The sequence below is a fragment of the Aphelocoma coerulescens genome, chromosome 4 (genome assembly GCF_041296385.1).
Source record: "Aphelocoma coerulescens isolate FSJ_1873_10779 chromosome 4, UR_Acoe_1.0, whole genome shotgun sequence".
NCBI lineage: Eukaryota > Metazoa > Chordata > Aves > Passeriformes > Corvidae > Aphelocoma > Aphelocoma coerulescens.
In genome coordinates this window covers 27,797,624-27,822,708 of record NC_091017.1, presented here as the reverse complement: position 1 = coordinate 27,822,708, position 25,085 = coordinate 27,797,624, and the positions used below count along the sequence as shown (strand labels likewise).

General features: G+C 40.4%; 1 protein-coding gene across 3 annotated transcripts in view; it reads left to right on the top strand.

Moving 5' to 3' along the window:
• MANBA (mannosidase beta) overlaps positions 1 to 25,085 on the top strand; it is a 61,644-nt gene that overhangs the window by 12,198 nt on the left and 24,361 nt on the right. For all 3 annotated transcript variants that reach the window (XM_069013266.1, XM_069013265.1, XM_069013267.1), the window contains exons 2-9: positions 6,153 to 6,247; positions 6,761 to 6,866; positions 8,815 to 8,985; positions 11,605 to 11,728; positions 14,145 to 14,320; positions 16,913 to 17,023; positions 22,130 to 22,281; positions 23,384 to 23,501. In XM_069013266.1, coding sequence (XP_068869367.1) covers positions 6,153 to 6,247; positions 6,761 to 6,866; positions 8,815 to 8,985; positions 11,605 to 11,728; positions 14,145 to 14,320; positions 16,913 to 17,023; positions 22,130 to 22,281; positions 23,384 to 23,501 — 1,053 coding nt within the window. The remainder of the gene's footprint in view (positions 1 to 6,152; positions 6,248 to 6,760; positions 6,867 to 8,814; positions 8,986 to 11,604; positions 11,729 to 14,144; positions 14,321 to 16,912; positions 17,024 to 22,129; positions 22,282 to 23,383; positions 23,502 to 25,085) is intronic.

Genomic DNA, 25,085 nt, shown 5'->3' with positions numbered 1-25,085 from the left:
TGGATTATCTATGATAAAAGCTCTAGGGCCAGGAGATTGCATCAGAATATGTGTTTGACTTGATTGTTTTAATAGCATTTCATTAAGACACTGTAGCTCGTACTACTATTTAAATGTAAAATTAAGAAAACACATGACAAATACACATAAAGAAGGGTAATAGTCACTTGAATAAAGTTAGTGCAAAGCTTCATTTTGAATGCAGACATTTTACAAACTTGCAGTGAATCTGTTCCTAACCCTGCAGCTCTGGAAAAAGATTTGCCAAAACCATTTTGTCTGAAGATTTTGCTTTTGACCACTGTTCTGATAAGCCATATGTACCCACAGGTAGCTTGTATATTAAGTCTGTGTGCTGGAAATAGGCATCCTCTACCATTTACTGTCCAAGTTCTGTACTGTGCCACTTCTTGTTGGCAGGTGACTCCTGTAAATTTTCAGTTCTGATGAATATGGCTGTTGTAGCTGGATTTTCTCATATGCCAGCCATTTGCATTCATATGTAAGGCTATTTTGTCTTATTAGCTGTCACTTAGATTTGTATAGACCATTATGAGAGGTCTGCAAGTGTGATGCTGATATAGGGGCTGGGTAACACTGCATTTTCTGGCCTGTTAGACAAGGGCATGCACTTGACAGAGAAGCTCACAGTGATCTTGGTCATACTTGGATATTAAAATTTATTAGAAGTTTATGTACCCCAACTGATAGTTCTGTGTTTCTGGAAAGTAGTGTGCTTTTCTGTAGCTTGTTCTGCATTTGTATAAAATACTCTGTTGTTTATTTTCTGACACTTCATCACAACTTAGATTTTTTGGAGCAAGCCAGGTAACAATTCCATTTGGTATCATATGGTTCTATTCAGGTTAGATGGCATTCATTGATGATGGAATAGTTGATTATTATATTATTTTCCACTGACATATAGGTGCTCTGCTGAACTGTGAGAACATATGTGGAAACGTTCAAAAGCCTTAGTAAAACTTTGCATAAATATTAAAAGGCACTTAAGTTTTTATTTCAAAAGCTTGTGATATTAAAAGAGAGAAAAGTTACAGTGGTCTGTTAAATACATCACAGTATTCAAATAATACTATGCAGTGGGTATTAGTATCTTAACTCTTTAGTCATATTTGACCTAGTGTTCAGTTGTGACATGTCTTGAACATTGACAGTGACATTCAGTTTACTGCTTTCTGAGAGCAGCTACTGACAATTAGTTACTTCAGGAGGAACTTCCAAAACTCACGTTCTGAGAATACAATTCATTTGTCACTACTGTTAGTTCAGCCTGACTTCAGGCTGTGAAAATTGTGTAAGTGTCCTGACTGCTATCACTTGTGATGTCAAAGAGCACATGGGTATAGATAAGTATATATTAACTATTTCGCTTCCAGTCTGAAGTTGGGCACAGCAGAATCATTAAACCGTAAATTGTGAAACATCACTTGCAAATTTTATTTTGGTAATCTGTTACACCATCAGAATTTTCTTACAGTGTACATGATAAAATACCAGCAGAGTTAATTTATGAGAGAAGAGCATGCAAGGTGACTTCAAATTAGACCATAACAAAAGCAGGGTAAGGCAAAGGAATTGGTTTTTTTCTCTTTATTACATTTCATTTCATTACATGCAGATCTTTCCCCCATGTACAGCTGACTCCATCTGGTGTCATTCAGGTGTTTGTGCCATGCCCCTCAGAACTCCTGGAGTGTGGGGGCCTGGAGGTGTCCTTTCATTGGGCCAGGGTGTGCCTGGCACCACTCGCTCACTTGGGCTTGGAGCCTCACGTCTCATGTGTTCATGTCTCATCCATTTCCTCCTTAACAGGAGAAGCTCTTATCAGCGTAGCTTTTCAATATCCCCTTAAAATCATTGCAAGAAGCTTCCATCTGGGCGCTGGCAGTGCCTTCATTGTAGTGCTGCCAGTGCTTTTGAAGTCCCGCTGATGTCCTGTTACCCGACCTGGAAACTGCTTCCTTTTGATGATCTGTAGCAGGGCTTTTTACCTAATCTCAGCAGGTGGTTTGCTGCTTGCTTACAGCGTTGAGGTTGGGACCAGGGAACAAACAGGCAGGCAGCTTGAGTGCTTCAGATTTTTCCCCGAATTGCAGGGAGCAGGAAAATGCAAGGCTGTTATGTTTGGTGGGATCTAAAAATAGCCGTAGTTGACTCCACCCCTCTATGAATTGCTTCCAGGAACACATTGAGCTGCTGAGCTATTGAATGTGAAGTGTATTTAATAGATGTGCAGCCTATTTCCTACCATCTTTCAGTTTCTCCTTGTGCCGTTAAGAGTTTTAAATTTGTGGGGTTCTGCATGCACTTTTTGAACTAAGCCTTTAATTTTGATGTGAAATGATTTCACGTGGGATGAAATTCTGTTTCAGAGAAATCCAAACAATTTGACTTACAGGGGTACATCTTCCGGCACTCAGAACAGTTGTATTTAATAATGAAAAAGTCAATAACCTCAGAAGTGTATTGGAGAAGTAATTCTGCTTTCTTAGAGGACTTTGCTGTGGTCATGCGTTTCTCCTGAATCTTGAGAATTGTCTTAAAAGCATTGCTTGAACGTTGCCACGACTGATTGTATAACAATCAACATTTGTCATGGTTAATATGACTGACCAGTTATTAGCACTTAACAGCTTTTCTGTGTGATATATGAGCTGTCTTACTGGTTATGTAGCAATGATACCAGTAAGCTGTTAAGTTTTACATGAAGGTACACGGAACTGTGAGCTTTCCATCTGAAAGGGTGGATGCCTGTGAGTCAGAAGGGCTAATTAGCACCTTCTGTGACACCTATTTTAGCAGTCAGTGCATTTCTTGAAGTTTGAAGGCTTTAGACTAGAAAAGGAAGCTCCTTCAGGAAGAAGGATCTTCAGTACATTCTGAGATTTAAACATGCCACTCTATAAACGCCTGTAAGAGCCCGTTTGGCAATGATTTCTGCCTCTGGTAAAATATTCCTACATTTCGGCTCCTAGACAACCGGTTTTGTGTTTTCCAGAAGTCAGGACCTTGTTCATTGACATCTCTGTATCTGTGCTGTTGTGGGAGAAATGGTGAAGGTTTCTTTGTGCATCTTTGCCGAGACACTGATGTCGATTTTTGACCGTTAACCAAATGGCTTTACAGTCTGCTGTTGATAGTGCATTTGCAACTTTCATCTCACGCCTTTTGTTAAATATTTCACACATACAAATGGCAATTACTGAAATTTAACTTGCCCATTTTTCAAAGCATAATGTGAAATAAAACAGTATGTGATGTTTAATACGAATATGTATGTATATGTAAATATATATAAGATGGTGTATAATGTTAAAGCAAGACCGTTCTTAAAAATGTGCTTTGTAAAGTACATATTGGGGGGGTTTCACAGTCGCTGATATTCAATGCTTGCCTTTCATTATCTCAGTACAATGATCACAGTGGAGTTTCTTTCATGAGCCTAAATTTTGCATATTCATATGCTTTTCTTAGCCTTAAATTTTGCATCTTAATAAATGTCTGAGATATATTCCCTAAAAGTAATGGTATGAATGTCTTAAAATTCAGTAATAGTTCTGGTAAGCTCATGATGACTTAACTTTTAGAGTATACACTGTATTATCATTACAGAGGTCACAGTTTCACTAAGGTGACAAGACTTTTCCTTTTTGACTCTTCCCTTGTAGTAAGAAATTTGATTGATAGAGCATAGCATGTAGAGGCAAGGTGACACCTTGTCCTCTGTATGAGCCCAAGGAATGATGTTTGTATTACTGTAGGACTCCAGAAGGGACTGCGCTGCTGAGGAGAGTCACTTAGATGTTACGATTTTGCTCTGCTATGTGAATAGGTTTATGTGTATATTACAAAGCCTGACCCTGTTAGGTGCAAAATAAATATGAGGTATGAGACAATTTTTTTTTTTTAGAAGATTTCAAATCCAGAATGTATTTACTATCTCTACTGACTCTTGAAATGGGGAGAAAAATTACGTTCCAGCAAGTAAGAAAAAAAAAAAAGCTGGGCAGATTTTCTTCAGTGTGAATTTGGATATTCAGGGCGGGTAGTTCAGTGTGTTGGTACTGTTGGAACACTGCTATCAAAGCAAACCTTAAAGCAGCTCCCCTCCCTCTGAACCGGGGTTGCGTCATGCAGGCCAGAAGAGACTGGCCTTTGTTTCGGGGCAGCAGCTCAGCCGGGCAGCGGCTGCAGAGGCTGGAACGGGGCTGCCAGGCCGCGGGTACCTGCACTGACACGGGATGGGCACTGTGCCTTCCTGCACTGACACGGGATGGGCACTGTGCCTTCCTCACGGGATGGGACACTGTGCCTTCCTGCCCTCTGACACGGGATGGGGCACTGTGCCTTCCTGCACTGACACGGGATGGGCACTGTGCCTTCCTGCACTGACACGGGATGGGCACTGTGCCTTCCTGCCCTCTGACACGGGATGGGCACTGTGCCTTCCTGCCCTCTGACATGGGATGGGCACTGTGCCTTCCTGCCCCCTGACACGGGATGGGCACTGTGCCTTCCTGCCCTCTGACACGGGATGGGCACTGTGCCTTCCTGCACTGACACGGGATGGGCACTGTGCCTTCCTGCCCTCTGACACGGGATGGGCACTGTGCCTTCCTGCCCTCTGACATGGGATGGGCACTGTGCCTTCCTGCCCCCTGACACGGGATGGGCACTGTGCCTTCCTGCCCTCTGACACGGGATGGGGCACTGTGCCTTCCTGCACTGACACGGGATGGGCACTGTGCCTTCCTGCACTGACACGGGATGGGCACTGTGCCTTCCTGCCCTCTGACACGGGATGGGCACTGTGCCTTCCTGCCCTCTGACACGGGATGGGACACTGTGCCTTCCTGCCCTCTGACACGGGATGGGGCACTGTGCCTTCCTGCACTGACACGGGATGGGCACTGTGCCTTCCTGCACTGACACGGGATGGGCACTGTGCCTTCCTGCCCTCTGACATGGGATGGGCACTGTGCCTTCCTGCACTGACACGGGATGGGCACTGTGCCTTCCTGCACTGACACGGGATGGGCACTGTGCCTTCCTGCCCTCTGACATGGGATGGGCACTGTGCCTTCCTGCCCCCTGACACGGGATGGGCACTGTGCCTTCCTGCCCTCTGACACGGGATGGGCACTGTGCCTTCCTGCACTGACACGGGATGGGCACTGTGCCTTCCTGCCCTCTGACACGGGATGGGCACTGTGCCTTCCTGCCCTCTGACACGGGACGGGCACTGTGCCTTCCTGCACTGACACGGGATGGGCACTGTGCCTTCCTGCCCTCTGACACGGGATGGGCACTGTGCCTTCCTGCACTGACACGGGATGGGCACTGTGCTCTTCTGCTGCCTCTGTGTGAGGTGCAGGGCCATGGCTGTCAGGTTTTTAACCTGGGTGAGGGGCATTGCTACCTGCCATAAGGTAACAAATACAGCATGAAGCCAGAAAGGCTGAGGACATAGCTTAGACCAACTGTGCCTTCTGTTCTTCCTAGATAGTGTGGTTAAAGGGAGAATGGCACATTTGGTGTAAATGCAGTACTATTCTCAAAAGTGGTTATTTAGTTTTATACCAGAACCAAAATCATGTTGCTTCTCATTCTTCTCTTTTTCCATCTCTCCACATACAACAATTTTGTTTATCCTTGCTGCAGCAAGACTAGCTGACAAGAAACAAGTGGAGTATTGCAAGAACTTTAAACTAGAGATTTGTTCACTGCTGTCCCTAGAGGCCTAAAATGCTGGGTTTTTGCCTCTTAAAATCCTATTAGTCTTACTTTCTCCACAATTATGAGGGTGATCATGTTTCTGTTCCTCTCATTAAGTCAGAAGCTCTCTTGATTTATTAGTTAATTTCCAGACTGTAAAAACAAATCCTGCTACTTCTAGTTTGAGTGATTATAGCAGAAAGGGGTTTGAGCTATATAAATAAAGCCAAATATTACTAAAACTTTGCTTTCACGTGAAATTTCAAAGGTGACAAGGAGTATCAGGACTAAGACGGATTTTGCATTTGCAGGCTGACTGAAATAAGAAGTGTTCATCTAATGGACATTGTGATTCTTTTTATGTAGTAACATTATTAATAAATCTTGTAATTTTCTTTTTGTTGGTCTGTTACTAGGATCCATACTACAGATTTAATGATGTGATGTACAGATGGATCTCACTAGATAACTGGACTTACAGCAGGACGTTCAAAACTCCTTTTGACGTCAGGTAGGCAGTAAAGATATGTCTAAAATAGTTCTGTGCCATCTTTCATGGAGAATTGCAAGTTAATCCATCAGCTCAAAATCTGCTTAATACTTTTGTATCTGATAAAACAAATGATGCAATCATGTGCAGCTGCAAATCTGTTGCTACAGTACACTTCAATTGTTGCTTTTTCCTTTTTTTTAAAATGGATTGTTAAAATTTACTTATGAATGTCAACTGAGAAAAGATAATTCTTAGGGTAACTGAAAGCTATCCCATCTAATATCTGGTATGTATGTGAACATGTTATATATATGGTGTGGTGTTCTTGAACATGCTGACTTGAGCTACTTCAGCTGTCATCTTAATTTGAGCATTTAAAGATACAATGTAGCTACACTGAGTCAAATGTTTTTGCAGGCAGCTGAGGCAACTGCTGGTATAATAGCGATACGCATTTTTATATTGTCTGTTTCCTGTGTGTCCTTAACTGTAGGTATTCTGATCGTTTTCCACACATGCTTTCTTCCGTAGAAAGTGGCAGAAAGTGAATTTGGTTTTCGAGGGAGTAGATACAGTAGCACAGATCCTGCTCAACAATGTCACACTCGGGAGAACAGACAACATGTTCAACAGATATGTAAGTAACGTGTTTATTTCTGAAGGTGCTTCTGTTTTTTCTTCAAAGCTCTGTTCTGAGCATTTTCAGTGCATTCAAGTACCCATAAAAGTAGGTGGTTGGATGCAGAAAGTGTTGACCTGAGGACTGCATGTGTAATCAGGTAAATGTTAGAAAGAGAAGTGTACTTCCATTTTCACTAGCTATGGTGTCATATCTAGAAGTGAATGTGCCTTGTCCTAAATGAGAGGACCAATGCAAGAGGATCAGTTCAGCTAATAATACGTCTTGCTTCTTGGGATGTGTCCCAGCTCCAAGAAAACGTAAGCTTAAATCTGTTTTATTAGCTGTAAACCTGCTTACTAATTGGTATTAGAATGGTTTACATGTGAATACTGCAATGAAAGTGCACATATTGTAAAGCCTTTGCGTTTTCATGCTTTTGGTTTTTAAAGAGGGTGGTTTATTTTTAATATTTGCACTCTGGATAACATTGTCTTGCATTTTTGAGCTTCGCTTGTGTCAGCATGAGAGTACTCATTATGGAATGATCCTGAGAGTGGCAAAAACATTCCAACTAATTTTATAGCTTTAAAATACAAAATTATTCTGGTATTAACATAAGGAGCAATGCTTGCTTTTATCTGAAAAGAATAAAAAACCTGAAGAGTTAAAGGAAGAATAATAGTGGAATAACTAAATTACAAATGAAATCTGGTGTCTCCACATCACAGCATTTACCATTCCAGCAGGTTTTATTGCAGAGGCTCTGGACTAAGAGCTAGATTCTGCCACCTGGGTCTGTGTGACCTAGGACAAGCCACTTAGTTTCTCTTTGACTTAGTTTTACCGTCAGTGAAATCAAACATTTCATGGAGGTTTTATGAAATTGTCATTATTTACTATTTGGAGAGTACCTAAAGGCTTGTCAGTAGCAGGCTCTGTAAATTTAGGAAGTGGTATTATTTTGTCCATATTTCTGCAACTTCATTTTGTGTCAGATTGTAACAGTTCATGAAATGGCCTTCACTGTAAAACCAGAGTGTACTGCATTAAATTGAGTCCACAGTCACTGTGACCCAGACTTCTGCCTTGTTCACCTGTTCCACATGGCAACAGCATCTGCAGAAAGGACTCTCCGAAGGCTCTGGATTGGGGAACGCTTTTGCTTTATAATTTCCTGCAGTATGCTACAGAAATAAGTGATGCTAGCTGGGCTGCTTCCAAACTAGAAAAAATTGCTTTTCTCCTTGGCTTTTCACAAATGAGCACTCTGAGGAATAAATGGGTATTAGCCATTGGAACCATATTGTCTTGATAGCACAGGATAGTTCTGAAATGGAACATTTCTCCTTTTATCCAGCCACGTTGAAGGTGATTTTGTGACCTGGTGAGGAAGCCCCCAAATGCTTCATTTGGTGCTGGCATAGAATGTGTGTCTGTACATTTGGGAGACGAGAATGCAGCTCATTTCATTTTGGGGAATGAAATATAGCTTTGCAGCGTTCATGGACAAGGCAGCTCAGTGCCTTGTGGTAGATGAGCTGGCAGCACAGTGTGAGCTGGAAACACTCCTGTATGGGGCAGCTTTCTGAGTTGGAATAAGGTGTCTTCCCAAAGATGCAGATGAGTTCTGGATGGGGAAGGAGGGTAAAGATTCTCTTGCTGTCCTTGTCTTTCAAGCACTTCTGTGTCCAAGCAGAGCACTGCAGCCTGCAGTGAGGGCTCGGTGTGAGGAAAGTGGTTTGCCTAGAAACATCTCCTTGTATCTAGAACATTCCTGTGTATTTTCTTTTTTTCACTTTATGAGGTAGCTTTTCTCTTCCTTCAAAACCGGAGCACGCTGAGACAGTATTTCAAAAGCCTTTGAATAATATATGTATGGTATTAAAATCCCAATGTAATAAAGATTATAAATCTCATATATAAATGTCAACATGTAATGGTTTTGTTCTGTGTTTTGTCCTAGAGCTTTGATATTACCAGTGTGATCCAGGAGGTCAATTTTGTTGAAGTCCGTTTCTTGTCAGCCGTTTCATATGCAGCAGAGCAGAGCAGATGTCACAAAGCACACAGCATTCCCCCGGCGTGCCCTCCACCTGTGCAGAAAGGAGAGTGCCATGTTAATTTCATCAGAAAGGTGGGGGCAGAATTGTTTGTCTCTGGCTTCAGGCTGGGAAAGAGGAATGCTTCACAAGCTGTCCTTATGGTTGTATTCTGAAATCTGCAATGTAGTTTTATAAGTAGGGCATATTTTTCATTGCAGCTTCCTTCTTCCGTCCCCCTTAGAAACCTGTAATCTTGTATGTTGACAATACAAGAGGCATAAGAAGGCCAGGCTTCATATCTAAGTGATAAGAATGTTTAAAAGGCTATTTTCATCAAAGGGTCAGCAAGGAGACTTTCAGCTAAGAGGGCAGGATAGCAGTGGGAAATGTGTAATCATTACATTTTGATCCACTGGGTGGGTTTAGCAATGTCTGCTGACAATAGAGTTCACTGTTGCAAATACCAGTGTCTATTGCCAAGGCTGTAAAAATCTCATCCAAGCAGCTTTGTGAGTGTTTGCTGTTGCTCATGTGCTGTGCTATTTATACTGGGCAGCTCTGGCATGTCCCAAGAAGTGTTACGTAACAGGGGACCCGTTCTCATCTTAGTAATGTTAAGTACTTGTAAGTACATATTCAGTGAAAACAACAATGTAATATAAATGAATGAAGCTCAGGAATTTTAAGATGTGGCTTCTTTGCTGTTAAAACTTAACTAAAGGCAAACTATCATTTGAGTAGCATCTCATGTATTTCTGATAGCTTTGCAGCAGATAGAGGCAATGTCCAGATGATCTTGTCTTCTGATTTCTGGTTTTGGGTGATTTTGCACGTTTGTCTCCACTTAAATGCCTTTCTTGTTAATTATTTTCAAACTTTCTAATAAAATCTTTCTGGAGTCTCCTCAAAAAATTACTAGGATCCTGTTAATTTAAACCTGGATATAATTTTCTTTAAAATTTGTTAATGTAAACATGGACTCCATGTTGTCCTGGAAAGATCCTTTAGGGTTAAGATGCTGTCTTTATTTCTAGTTGCTGCTGTTTTATTTTCTGTACATTTTAGAAAGTTTATTAATTCTTCTGAGTCTAATGTGCTTCTTAGAAATCAGTGCGAGGAGAGGCTTGCAAGTAATAATGCACTTACACAGCTGTAGTCTTATTTATAGAGCAAAAGTGGCCTGCAATGATTTTATGCTTCAATGCACTATACCTTTAAATTTGTAAGAAAATACCCTAATGTTTTTTCCTCAAATGAGTTGTTTGAGTGTACTTGGAAGCTGCTCCAGAAATTTCCAGAAACATTCTGAGTTCGAAGTATATGGCAACAACAGCAGCTATCACATTTAAAAGTAAACAAACTAGGACATTGCTATAAGCTGGCTGCTTTCCATCTGAAAGTAATGGAGAGCTGTTTACACAGTTCAGGTGCAGTATTAAGTGCAGTAAACTTAACTAAATCTGAGTAGGAGTTTGTGGCAGAACAGAAACCTGTCACTGCTGATGTACTCCAGTGATCCAGGCATGTTGTTCTTATGAGATACTGTTTCTGATAGCAGTCTCCGTAGTATTTGTAGTGAAACCTGCCAATCTGTCAGTGATTCATTTGTTTATTTTTTATAAAGGGAAAATGACTTTCAATCAGACATGTTTTCTAAGAACATGTTATTCCTGGTTTTCCCTTTGAAATAGGTGCAGTGTTTGCTTCCTGGAAGGCTCTTTTGCAATTTGATAGACAGGGAGGCTGACTGGCAACACAAGGGATAGGCCAGGCTTGTGCAATGTGGTTTGCCCAAATTAGTATGCCTTGGCTGTAAGTTATTAGTCTCTAAATTTAGAACTGTGTGTCACTGTACACTGTACATTGTGTTTGCTTTGGGGGCTGGAGCTGTGTGAAACTTGGAGGGCAGATGAATAGATGTTGTCAAGGGATTTGTTAAGTAGAGGTCTGACCAGGTTTGAAAACAGCTAAATGGAAATTAGTGTATGCACTTCTCTGCCTGACCAGCATTTTATAATTCTGACAGTTATTCTGATGTTAGTACCAGAACTAAGCTGCTTCTCAACCATGTTTTTGTTCCCTTTGTTTTTGTATAAGAGAACCATAAAAAGGGAAGAAACAGTGAACATGACTGAACTACACAAATGCACCAGACATACCCATTTCTTTCCTTGTATTAATCTGTGGTGTTTAAACCAAAAATAGGAGATAAACTATTTCATATATGATTTTTAATTTTATACTTTTCTTCTAAAATACTGTAACATTTCTAACTCGGTTTTCTGCTCAGTTTGTCTTTTAGGTGTACAATTAAATACTGACATTACAAACTAAGATAATTCATAGCTGAATTGAGAATATTCTCCTGGATTATTTTTTTGATCTTTACTGTTTGGGGTTTTGTTGGCATTTTTTTAAAGTGGTATGCTAAGTGTTGTTTTGCTCTTTCAGTAGTACAAAATTTCTCTGTATCTTTGATGTTTAATACAAAATTTTTTTTTTTTACTATAATACAGGTAGTACCAGCAGAGTTCTGGTTGAGAAATAAGAAGAAAATACTGTAAACTCTTCTGGGTTCATGAAAACTGGAAAAATTCTTTCAGTGCACATCAATATTTTATTCCAAGATAGCAAATGTCTTTTATTTCTGGTACAGCATCAATGTCTGTGTGAAAAACAGGCAATTGTAACATAATAATTTTGTTTTCCAGGAGCAGTGTTCATTTAGTTGGGATTGGGGCCCTTCTTTTCCCACTCAAGGAATCTGGAAAGATGTTAGGATTGAGGCCTATAACCATTATCACCTGATTTACTTTTCTTTAACTCCTTTCTTTGGTAAGTCTCTTTCACTTCTTCTTTTTATTGTTGTTTCACCTTTGGAATACAAACCATTTTGTTGTTAAGCCAATTAACTGTCAGTTTAGGAAATGTTCTATGGAGTTTTTTATGACTTTGTATGTAGTTCTTTCCACAGCACACCTTTTTTAGCATTGAAACAGTACTTCAGTACAAGCAATAGCTATTAAAAGTGTTAGAATTCAGAATCTTTTTTTGCTTAAAGTACCCGAATAACTGCAGAAATAAATGTAGTATAATTGAGATTAGCACCTGTTCTCCAGTTTTGAAAAATTTTGTTTATATTGGCATGTGTTTTGACCAAGACTCCCTGTAAATACGTCTCACTTTCATTTTAAACAAAGGCAAAGCTGCTATGGGAATTTGGTTTTGTGTTGGAAAGACAAATGCACAGTGAGTAGAGTTTGAAGAGTGCTGAGTTTTCAGGACACAACATGAAGTCTGAGAGAGAAAAGCAGTTGGGCTATGCAAGGATAATTGTTAAAGCTGCAACTGGAGAGGATAACCTCCTGCATTCCTGCTACCTAACTTACCAAACCAGTTTCCTCACTTGCAGTGGTCTCTGATTTTCCTCTCCTTTGTCCTGAAGATCATTGCAGCTCAGCAAAAGTAGTTAATTTTCCTTTGAAACTTTTTGCAAGCGGTGATATGCCCCATTGTGGACCACCCATGTGGTTATTTCACTGCCTCTTGAGCCCAGTCTTCAGTGGAGTAAAGGCTCGCACGTGGGTCCTCTGCACTGGGGTGGATTTCGCCCCTTGGGAATAGATTTGTTGTGTATGAATAAAAGAGGAAGACATCACTCCATGGCTGCTTCTAAAGCGTCCTGAAATAGCTGCAGGTCTTAGCTAGAATTAACGTGACTGGAATTTCCATGGAAAGCCCCAGCACAGACTGTGTGCGTTCTAAAATTTAGTTACAGTAAAAACCTTTTCTGGTCCCTCCCACATTCCCACAACTCCACCTTCTGGTAGGTAAAGTCTTGCTCTCTGGATAAGTGGAGAGAGTAAACCTCTTTCATTCAGCAGAGAGTGGCTTGGAACCAGAGCAAGAGCTTATTAGTATTCAAACATAGTAACGTTTGAAGAAGAAAGAGTAAATGAACAACCTGAATTTAAGCTGCCTACATACTTTTATTGTTCATCAGTGTCATAGCCTTTTGACCACTGAGTCTGTGAAAGATTCATTGTTCTGGGTTTCTGTGCCTAGACCCCACAGATCATTCAGTTAAGAATGGACTGGAATTTCTATATGTCTTTGTAGGGAAGGAAAAATGCACTGTAATATCTGACCCTTGTACAGTGGGTATTTTTTTAACTTTTTCCACATTTCAGAAAATTGGTCTTCACTGGGTAATGCTGGGTGTAATATAAACTCAGGAACTCAATCATTGCTCTTCATTCTATGAAAGACAGTGAAAATCACACCAGGGCTGAATGCAATTCTTTGTTTTTTGGAGTGAGCTCTCTTGTGGAGGAAGGAAGAGGTGGAGGAAGGAGGAGGGAGGAAGAGCTTGAGTATAAAAATGAAAAGAGAAAGTAAATTATTTGTAGTTTGGGTATACAAAATGTGTCTTAGTTCTAGTTTTCCTTGTTTTCTGTTTTATTTGCTTTTGCTTGTATTTTAATCTGTAACATTTGAAATATAGGATTAGCCAGGCTATGTTAGTGACTAGGCAATTCAATTGCCGTAGTAGGAAATTTACACATAGATCTTGAGTACCCTTGACCCTGGCTCTCCTTATTCAGTAAGTTCTGTAAAAGAGAGGACGCTCTGTGGTAGCTTCAGAGAGATCTCAGGGAAGTCATTAACTTGTTTCCTCCACAATGCATTGGTGGGAGACATAAAGATATAGCCTGTCAAGTCTAGACACAGTGGGCCCAATTCATCCCCAGTGTAGTTCCATTCATTTTGCCCAGTGAGTCTGGGATGAATTCAGATCATTTTCTGTTAATACTGTTTTTGTTTCATTGACAAAAGTGATTGTACTGGCTTGTGATTACAATCTTTCCCAAAGAGGACCATGTTCATATGAGTGCTGACTAAAAGCAAATACAATGTCTGTGGGAGTTGGTGGGAAAAAATTCCTTCCTAATGAAGTGACTGGTGTCAAGGTCTCTGACTTTTGTACAGAGCTCTGAAAAAAAATGCTGGATGGCTTTTGAATGAAAAAAAGAGTTAAGAAACATAAATCATATTGCATTGTTCTCTTCTCTTTGGCACAGATGAGCTAAGTAAGAAGATTAACTGTGTAGGTCTGGTTCAAACACAGCCTGAAAATTGTTAAATTTACTCTTAGGTGTTTGAATTTTTTCTTTAATGAGAGGTGGTGTTAACTAATAGGTATATAAACATAATTCTTAAATTCCCATTTTTTTTCTCCCCCTTCACTTAGTAAAGAGTGCTCAGCAGTGGTGTCTTGAAGTCGAGTCTATTTTTGATGTAGTCAGCTCCAAGCCAGTTGCAGGTCTTGTGACTGTCAACATTCCCAAATTACAAACGCAGCAAACGTTCAGTGTGAAGCTTCAACCTGGAGAAGGCAGCATTGTGCTGCATGTAAACATCAACAAGGTAAGGAGGTGTGTGTGGAAAGCTAGTCAGCTGCAAAATGTTTCCCCTGGTTTCCAATGTGACTTTTTGCCTTCATGCCAGTTTTAGGCCTCCCTCCCATTCCTTACTGTGTTCCTGACTTTTAACAAGAGTCTTGTACCCCTTACAGGGTAGGAGAAGAGTTCTTTTGCTTTCTAAAATCTGATGTTTGTGGAGTTACGTAGCTCAGAGCAAAAAGATGATGAAGCCTTAGAAAAAAGATCCCATAACACTGGCCACTGTTAAATGACCTATTTTGAGTTATTTGGGTAAATAACCGTTGGATACCCTGTGTCGCTTCACTTCACTGGCAGCAGATATCTCACATGCTACTGTTCACTGGACTGATGGGGATCAGAATATACTACAATACGCATTGATTCTCCCAGGACAGAGAGGAAACATTTCTCAAACCTCTCAGTAGATAATCTTCCAGGTAAAGAAAAGCAAAAGAAAATTTTGTGGAGTACTACTCCTTACATTGTCTTGTCCTTTGGATCAGCAAATCTCAGGAGGAATTTTTGACTGGTAAAAGGTACTCTAGTGAGGAGCAAACTCAATTGAAAAATCAGGCTCAGGCCAGTGGGCAGAGTGGGAGCCCAGGCAGGTGGAGCAGGAGCCACACCTGATGGAGTTCTCCATGGGACCTTCACTGCCACAGGACACACATTTGTGGGTGGGGTTGTGCTGTGAGCAGGAATTTGGGGCTTCTGACAATACTGGCAGTTAATAGCATTTGAGGGTCTGCCTTCAAGCTTTTCTATATTTTACTGGCTCTGCTGATTTTCTGCATTGCTGTGTAAATCTGCATCTGTTTTCCCAGTTTGACTGCATTGTGTGTGTGTTCTTGAGTTCACTTGTCAGTTGTTTGAGTGGAGAGAAAGCAAGCAGGGTGTTTACGTTCTAGTATGTACATTTTGTGACTTGTGCACTTATATGCTTTGTTTTATTTTGACACAGAAGCCTAGAAACATACAGTTTTTGTTAGTGTTGTCTTCTGACATGCAAGCTACATGAGCAATCACCAATACCCAGTTTCATTTAAAACAACCATTAGTCTCTGCTTAGCTTTTTAATGGATTATATTAAGCAGGCGCTGAAAAGTGAAACTTCAGAAATTATTTTTGCTTATTTAGTTGTCCCACCCCCAGCCCCAGAAGAGATCTGTTAGTATAGTGCAACTGCAAGTCTGGGAGGAAGCACTTCCTTCAGAGCAGAAGCAGCAGTGTTTCATTATTCTTTGTGCACAAAAGGCTTTGCTGCACGAATTCACATCAGTTGATTTTACGAGAAGCCCCAAAATGTGTTCTCATGTACTGATGAGGCTAACGGAGCCCTTACTCTGTACACAGACTTGCGTGGTGCATGTTAAATACTGAGCATTTAACAGCAGAAATTTTCTCCTAGTTAAGAGTTTATTGCAGATTATATTGTGGAGTCAGTAGGTGTTCGAGTGGTGCATATCGCCGAGATGTTTATCAGCTTTCCTGCAGTTGCCACGCGAAGTGCTGTGTTGCCAACATGAGAGCATTTTGCTTATCAGCTAGTGGTGAGCACAGGGGTGACATCATTAGTGGCCAATGAGACACTCCAGTCGTTCCAGGCAGCTGCGAACACTCCCTTGTTGTCGAGGCACACGCTGAGCCTGTGCTTCCATGCAGCACAGAGATCAGTGCTTCCTCACAAGCGGTTATGATAATTCTGTATTGGAGAAGCTGGAAGATATATTCATTATATAGTCGTGGTTGTGTCCAAGTACAGCTACAGCCAAACATATTGTTGGGCTGCTTTCTGGCCTCAGTTTGTTTGAAAAGATTGAGGCACTCCTTGCATGACTGTATTCAGTGCTGATCCCTCCATTGTTTGGTTGCATGCATTATTGCTTTCTTTCCACAATTTTTGTGTTGTGCACTCAACTGGCAAATGCTGGCAACAGGATTGAGCAGCAGAAGTAGGCTGCTAGAGTGAAGATAAATATTCTGTCAGAGATTGTATTTCATGTTTGTAAAAATTGCAGTGTACTAATGAGTTGATTAGGAAGCACAGAGAGACAAAGGAAAAACCACTGAAAGAATGAAAGAATTTGATTTAAAAGTTTGACATATGTGAAGCAGTCAGTATGGTCATATTACCAAAGTCACAGTTGAAAAGTGTCACTGCTGTATGTTGAATGTAGCATGGGGTAGATAAAGGGATCAATGAGAGGAGGTGTATGACACAGAGCTCAGTGAACAGTGGCTGCTCCTGACACAGATATTTGGGGTTTGGAAGAGTAACATGTCAGTGTACCTCAGCTGAGGAGTAGCAGCCAGATGTGTGCATCCATGTCTGGGTGTGCTCATGGCCTGTTGTGGACACGAAGTGATAGCCTGGACTTCAGCAGAGGAAATCATAGTTCTCTCTGTAAATGATTTACACCTCAGAGCTGCAGCTGGAGACAGCATTAGCATATCTCACCTGAAGCACAAAACCTTGTTAAATTTGCGGTAATTCACCCAAAGGTATCTGAGCCCAGGTGCGTTTGTTACCTCTTTTTATATATGTTGCTCTGACTTTATCCTTTGTATGTTCAAGAGTTCTGCAGTGGAGGCTTGGTGGCCAAATGGACATGGAAAGCAAACTGGATACAGCATGACAACAACTTTTATGATGGAGGCAGGATGCCAGATTGAGAAGTTTTCAAAGGTGAGCCCTTCAGCTTAATTGCATCTGGCATTGCACTGGTACTGTTAGGACATCTGCTCTGCGTAGCAGGTGTCTAGAGCTCTTAAATATCTTGATGGATTGTAATATGCATGTGAAAATGCTAATGAGAAATGAGTTTTTTTAATATCACAATGTATGGCTACCTGTTTTCCATTAGTCTTAGCTTGTATGGATGTCTTTACTTATATTCAGGCTGCAAGATGGCTTAAAGTTAGCTGGAAACCTCAGAAGAGAAAAGATGTTTACTTCTTAAGTTTTCTAGCTTATGAAAAGAAAACAGCACTTCTAAACTTGATATACCATGCTGTTGGTTTTGTATCATGCACTGAAAACTCCTTTTAGATTTCTTTAAGATTATGCAAAGCTTTATTACTGAGATTTTTCTTGATAATTCAGTTTGTAAAAATTTATGGGATAGACACATTCCTAAAACCTAACATACATTTACTTGTTCGAATGTGGTAGATATGCTTCAGGCTCAAGAAGAGGTAAGATCTTAAATATGACCATAAAAGTAATATTCAGGGATTTTTTGCGTAAGGGTTCCTCTAACACCTTGGCTGTTTAATTATCTGTTTGGTTTTACTAAGAAGCCTAGAAGAGGTGATTTCCAATTGTCCATTAAAAAGAAAAATCATAGAGATTAGACTGGGCTCCTTATGCCATGAACATGTGGAAACAACCACGTAAATGTATGCATTTGTTAGATGTTTCTGGTGTGTATTGCTTCACTAAAAACTAACCTGGTCACCAAACATCTAAACTGCTATTTGCTGTAACATTTGTTCATGTGAAAAAACCCTATGAAAAACTAGTAGCTTCTGGTGTTGTAGTCTTTATAGGACTAGCCCTTAATCTGATGATGAAGTCATAATAATAATTCTTTGCTGTTATTAGTGTTCTAATTTTGAAACAATTAAAAACCCCACACCAAGTAAACACAGCATATTATGCTTGGCAAAACTGGTTGTAGGAAATATGGCTATAAAGCCTGTAAAAAGGAAAATTCTATTACTACTGTGTGAAAACTGCACAATGATAGAAAGCTAAGCAGTTCCATTTGGGTGCTTGTGTCAGAATATTTCATAGAGCTCTCTGGCATATGATCATAAGGACTTCATGGTCTACAACAGAAGCCTCTTATTTTTTTCTTCTTAAGGGGAAAGAGGGGAAAAAAAAGAGGCATTGCACCACATAGTGGGCATTGTAAATTAACCAGCATATGAAGCCTTTACAGCTTACAGTGTGAAGTCGGGTCATCCGTCCTGTGTTTTGTGAATCTCTGTCTTGGATTCTGACAGACACACGTGCACACACACAGCATCACCCACCACCCAGAGCTGTGTGAGTGGAAAAAGGCTCTGCATGCAGTTTTTTCATGTTGTGGCATAATTTTCTCTCATGTCAGCAGGACTGAATAGCAACATTCATATAGCTTAATAAGATCCTTGATTAGTTCAGGAGATATAATCAGGGATTAATATTCCTGACAGTTGTTTTGTTGTCAGTTCTCTTGTCCGTGTTGTAGTGATTGTATTCAAGAGGAATAACTCTTGCTTCCACCCTTTCTTTCTTCCACCCTTTCTCTTCTTTTTCCCCAGAAAAAAAACATTAGTGGTGAGGCATTTCACAAGTGGTTTGTGTGTGTCCATATGAGTATCTACTTAACTTCGGACAGGAGAAAACTGACGCATGAGAACTGTACATGTGAGAAAACACAGCTTGATTTTATGTCAGATTTGGCTACACCTAGTTTGAACTACTTTCTGGATTCTGACATGTTAGAATAGTCCTCAGAACATTAACTAATCCTTTGGGAATATTTCTGGGTGGCCTTCCAGTATGTACTTGCAGGAGCTCTATAGAGCTCTAGCCAGCAGTGCTGGGAATCAATTTGGCTGAGAGAAATAATTATTCATTCCTGTTCAGAATAGCAGAAAACCAAAGTAGAATAAAACCCAGCATCCAGGATGGGATGTGGTTTGGTTTTGGTTTGGTTTTCCATTTGAGTATTTTGGTTTAGAGTTTGTTTCTTAGGATAAACAAAGTCATATCTCAGAGTGAAATTAGTTTTCTTGATGGAGGGTCCTGTTTGGTATTGGTAAGTTGCTTTTCTTCTTGCCATCCCTACATCAAGGAATTGCCCCATGAGGCATTTGTTTGCTTTTCAGTTCTGTTTCCTCATCTTTCTGCATTCCTGTTTCTCCAGCACTGTACTCAGAGTTTTTTGTTTTGTAAGGCTGTTTCTATACTTTCAAGATCTTGGCCTCTAGCTTCTTTCCCTCCATCCCTTTACACCCTCTTTTCCCCCTAGGCATTTTAGCATGACTTTCAGAAGTCTTTCCTTCTGGCTTTGTAGTTTTCACACCACTTTCATGCTGCTTGCTAATTTGTTAGTCACTGGGTTGTTCTGTGATCTTATTTCAGCTCTAGGCATCTTTATCCTTACTACTTTTCATACTGCTAAATACGAGAATGCCAAACGTGATCCACAGGTCACTTAACTGTGTACAAAGCCTTTGTATGTGCCTTAAAAAACCAGGTATCTGTTTCATAGTTATGCCCAGAACCAGCTGATTGGTCTGTGGTAGCTAGAGAGTCTCTTGTGTGTGCTCCAAGACTGGGAGAAATGTTCAGCCCTCAGGCAGCAAGCTCTGCCAGACAGATTTCAAGGTGGCCAAGGTTTTGGTAGCCAGAAAGGCATGTAGCCAGGCATGTCAGATTCTGGTTATCTCCCGTTGCCCTTCTTTTACCCCACAAGGCAGAAGGAAGCTGTAGTAGGAACAGGAAGATGTGCTGTTACCAGATCGCCTCCGGGGGAACAATGGAGTTGCACCGAAACTTGAAGGCCTGGGAATGTGAGCTGAGGCTAAGGAGCTTTTCCTCTTGCTGCTGCTGTCTGGGTGGTCCTGGCTGAGTGTTTCAGCCTCTCAGATTGCCTTGGGTTTGGCCAATTGCATGAGTTCCACTTGGGCATGAATAAAGCAATATCATATAACTTCTGTTAGTAATATATATACTCCATTACGAATGCACTCTGAGACAGTCCCAACCTGCCTGATGACATCCATTAAGATGACATCCCAAATACTTTGGCAACTCCAACTGCAGATCCCATTCCACTTTGTGCCATAAAAAAAGAGCCACAATGGAGACTGAGGAGTTTTTATCCAAGTAATTGAATTCACTGTAGGAAGGTCAGAACTTTTTCACCAGTGCAGTACTCATACTGTAGTTTTTCTTTTGTAGCCTTCAGGAGTTAGGGTAGCTGTGAAAGTTGTATGAAACATTGATTTTTTTTTAATTCAACTTCTCATGTTAAACTAAGTCTGCAAAATTATAGGAATGGTCACTGCCATGATGCAGAGAGGTTTAGGTTGAGCTCAGTGATCTGTGACCTCCGCTAATGCATCTGGTTTGTCACATGCATTGTCTCTATCCATGTATTTGGTTAATAATTGTCCAGTTAACTTCGAAGCACCGAAGGGGAAGCAAAAAGCGGTGATTTTCTTTTTCTTCCCTACCACTAGAAATAGTTCTCTGTCTAGATGTGTAATTTTTGATAAGTTGGAAGTTTAGAAAATGCAGTCCCATAGTGGAATTAGTAATTTCCCTTTTGAACTCCAGCCATGTCTGGTGTGTGAAGTAAAGAATTGCATTTTGTCTTAAAGACAGGTGTATCATTTGCAGTTAACTAGGTTAATTTTAGCCTGATTTACTGACAGACACTTGCCTCAACTGAAGCGTGTGGCAGAGAGAGAACAGGCTGTACTCCCCAAGCTGACCTTTTGAAAAGGTAAAGCAAACAGTCATCTGAGGGAGGAGTGGTTGCTATCTTCGGAGTAGTCTAGAAAAAATTAGTTTCCTGACCTCCTGACCCAAACCTGTTTTGGCTAAAATTTACTATTAGCTTTCTTTCACTTTATTTAATTTTCCAGTTATCTCCCTATGATAATGAGCAACAGGTACAAGAAAGAAAAGTGTTTTCTTTCTGACTTAGACAAGCTGAACTGGAACAAGGATGCAGGAGAAAAAGTTTAAAGGCTCCCTGAAAGAGCTGTTTTCTGTAGGAGTTTGGAGGTGGGTGGGAGCTGACATGGCAGGTGGGGAAGGCACCTGTACAAATAAAGGGTCAGTGCTGTTGCAGTGCACTAACTGCTCTCTCATGGCTGTTTATGTCAGTGCAATCAGGATACCCCTCAGAGCAGCATCACTGCTTGTAGTAAAGTCCCAGAAAACGTCTGGAATGATTTCCTGAGAACTTTAATTCTACCTCCAACCGGAAGAAGGAATGTTTTCTTGTTTCAGCATCGCAATGCCATATATTAGGCTAAAAGAGCAGCTGTAATAGTTTGGCTTCTGCTTTTTCTTGAGATGTGCTTTTATCTGGAATGATCTTTAATACTTTACACAGAGTTAGTGTTTATTTAGCTGAACTGGTCTCTCTGAAACATTATTGCTAATCATGCTGTTCCAACACAGCTGTGATGGCCAGAGGCCACTTGCAAACTGGCATTTGTGTTTGCATGCGTATTTTTTCTCTTTAAGTGCTCCAGCTATTAAAAAGGTACCATTTCAGAGCAGCGAAAGGGGAAGATTTTGCTTGTACTACATGAATCTGATGCTAGGCATTCAGGGACAAGACTTAAAACGGAGCTGCCACAGTCTCCTGAGAGGAGAAAATTGCAGATTAACTGGTGTCTCTGATCTGGTGCAACCAGTGTATTCCTCTTACTGGTCTGCAGCTGGACTTTCGACTGAATTCTGCAACAACCGAACTGTATCTGCGTCTTCCTTACATACTTGTGTGCATATGTCAATTGTTTGCTCATGCTTTCTCTTGCTCTCTCTTAATACGATAGCAACTTCAAAAAGTGAACAGGTTTATTGAAAGAATTCTTTCTAGTCCTGTTACAGTGTCTTTTAAGCAAGCAGGAATTTAGAGATGAGACCATGTCTTTTGACTCCTTGACAAATTCTAAGCTGTTATTGTTCAGTTCAATCCCTTTTGTAATGCTTTTCTTTATTTATTTCGTTTTAATTCATATTTTGTCAGCTTTAAATCTAAGTTTCATATCTTCACAGGTTTATTTTCGAACAGTGGAACTTGTTCAGGAGCCTATTCCTGGCTCACCAGGTCTGAGTTTCTACTTCAGAATCAATGGCCGACCCATTTTTATTAAGGGCTCAAACTGGATTCCAGCAGATTCTTTCCAGGACAGAGTGACCTCTGACACGTAAGCCACATTTGATGTTCTCTAAGGATAAAGGATCATGTTTTCCTCCTCCTGATTCTCTCTACGCCCTTTATCAAAGGTTGGCTTTAGTGAGTAAAACTTTCAAGGCAGCACAGTAATTGTCCTGGGGTGAAGGCTTCAGAATTAGGGCTTAATTAACATGAACAGATTTGAACGATGTTCAAGGCATGTAGGTGCAGGTACTGGTGGGAAGGTGATTGTTTGCAGTTCATAGGTTACTGGCCTTTTGGGTATTTTTAGGGACAGTGCTCAGGCTGTTTGACCTTATTGCCTGGACACATCCATTGGTATTTGGAGGACATGCACTTCATCCATGTCCTAGCCCATGTCATGCAGGGTTACATAAGTGCATAGCAGCTTCTTTCCCCTTTTCCTCATCTCATCTAGGCTGCTTGCCTGTCAATGCACAGCACCCCAGAGATGCAGGTGGGGTGGCTATCCTGTACTTGGACTAAGCTTTGCTCTGGGTGTTTGGGGAACCAGGACAACAGGGTGCTACAGTGTGCATTCACATGCAATTTAGAGGCTGCCAGTATGATGCAAGGAAAAATGACTGGAGCTTGAAACCCTTAAAATGAGATTCCGAGACTCAGTCTTTCTCCTCACCTTCTCATTCCCCCATTCTCGCTATTGCATTATGGAACTCAGGAAGAGAATATACATTTCTGATTGTGGTTAAAGAGAATTTGAGTCCAAGTAATTGATATACAAAGCAAGTAATATCAGAGGAGAAAAGAACAACATGAGTAATAAAACATAGTATTTTTAAATCTGGGCCTGCCAATACTTCTGTAAAAGCACGTACACGTGTCACTCCATCTATTTTGTACGTGTTAACAGGACCAAGCAACTGTTCTGCACGAAAAATTGCTTTTTGAGAGCTCTGTCCAGACATGCAGGTTTAGAAACTAGAGTATTTTGATACTTTCTGAGTTCTAAGTATTAGATTGCCTGCTAATGACTTAGATTTGGGTTTTTTTTTCAGTAGGGGAATTGGTTTCTTCATTTTTTGTATAACCTTAGAAAGTCTTAAGTAATACAACTTCACAGAACTTTTATATCTCCTTTTTGTATTTGACAGACTGAGGCTACTCTTGAAGTCTGCAGCAGATGCTAACATGAATGCCCTTCGTGTTTGGGGAGGAGGAGTATATGAACAAGATGAATTCTACGATATTTGTGATGAAATAGGAATAATGGTAAAAACAATAAACACAGAATACTTATTTAAAAACTGACAAGAACTTGTAAATGAAAATCCACTTTAAATGAAAAAAAATAAGAGGATTAATGCATAAGTTCTAACCATCTTTCCAAAGGACATTGTGGAGTATCAACACAAGAGGTCAGATCAACTTGATTTTTTGGTTGGCTGGGATGTTTTAGTTTCTTTTTAATTTGAATGGTTTCTGATTACAAAGGCTGGGATGTCTGTTGAATCTGGAAATGATATTTTGGAGACTTTGTAGTAGAAGATAGCCATTAGGTAGAAGGTAGCCGTGCTTTTCTCAGTTGTGGAAATGGATTTTATTTCTTTTAAAAGTATTTTCTTCTTTTTAGCAATAGCTGAGAAGGTTTAGGTGGTTTTGGTTCAGACTTTCCATTTGGCCCATAGTCAAACATGGAAGGCATTATCCAAAGGGCCATTTTGAATAAATTATAATTGAATATAAATGTAGCTGTAAGGTGAACACCTGCTTCAATCACTAATCCTACATGAGTACCTTTGATTATATGAGCTTGGAGGCACATATTAATAAGTTTTGATGAAGTAGTGACTAGATGAATGAAAGCCAAGTTGCATCTGGTATTAAAAATCCCAAGAAGTGTGTTTGGTCTTAGTCTACACCATGAAAAACAGGGAAACAGAATTCATACCTTGCTGCTTTCAGATGTGTGTGCTTGCAAAAAAAAAAAAAAAAAGTTACATCTATTTTAGTCATCTGAATGAGTGTCCTGATTTTTGAGGCTTCTGAGCACTTAGAGTTCTTTAATTTTTGACACCAGCCACCTTAAGTAGGCCACTTAGATCTGTGCCTGTACAGTGCTCAGTGCAGGATTTAGATCCTATTTAACAGCCAAAATAGCAAGTAAATGCAGAAAATCAGACCCTTATTCTGGAGGGGGCAGTGGTGGAGGTTTTTGGTTTTGTTTCTTCTGATGGTCTTGCAAAGGCTTAAAAGTGCATTGGAGTCAAACTGTGCTTAAGGAAAACCAGTCATAGCTCACTGAGGGAAATAGTGGGAAAAAGTTTCTTTCAATAGAGAGTTTTGACACCAACAGTCACTAAAGGATTATGAGTGATTCTGCAGCAATAGCTTTGCTTTTTTTGTACAGTGTTAGGATTGTAACAATTATTAATGGCTCCATTATCCCCCACTGTCCTATTCTCTATCTTCAGTTTCCTTAGGGAATGTGTGCTGAAAAGAGCCACGTAAAAGCATATTCTCACTGCAGTGAAAATGCAATTGTATGTGGAGCTGGTCTGTCTCTCTCCCTATGTAGCATGGTGTTCAAAAAGTGGAGTCTCCTACAGACTCCTTTGGGTAATCATGCTCCTTCTGGAGGACTTTTCATTAACATTTGGGATAGACTAGAAGGAATCTCAAGGTTACAACAATTTAAAAAACAAAATGGGTAAACAAGAAATCTTATCCCTCTCATTGGGCTTCCCTTCTCCTTTTTGTAATTCTCCTTCAAAGTACAAATGGAGTTTATTGTTGTTGAATTGAAAGGCTTGCTGTTCTCTAGTATCTACTTGATCTTTCTTTAAAGAGAAAGAT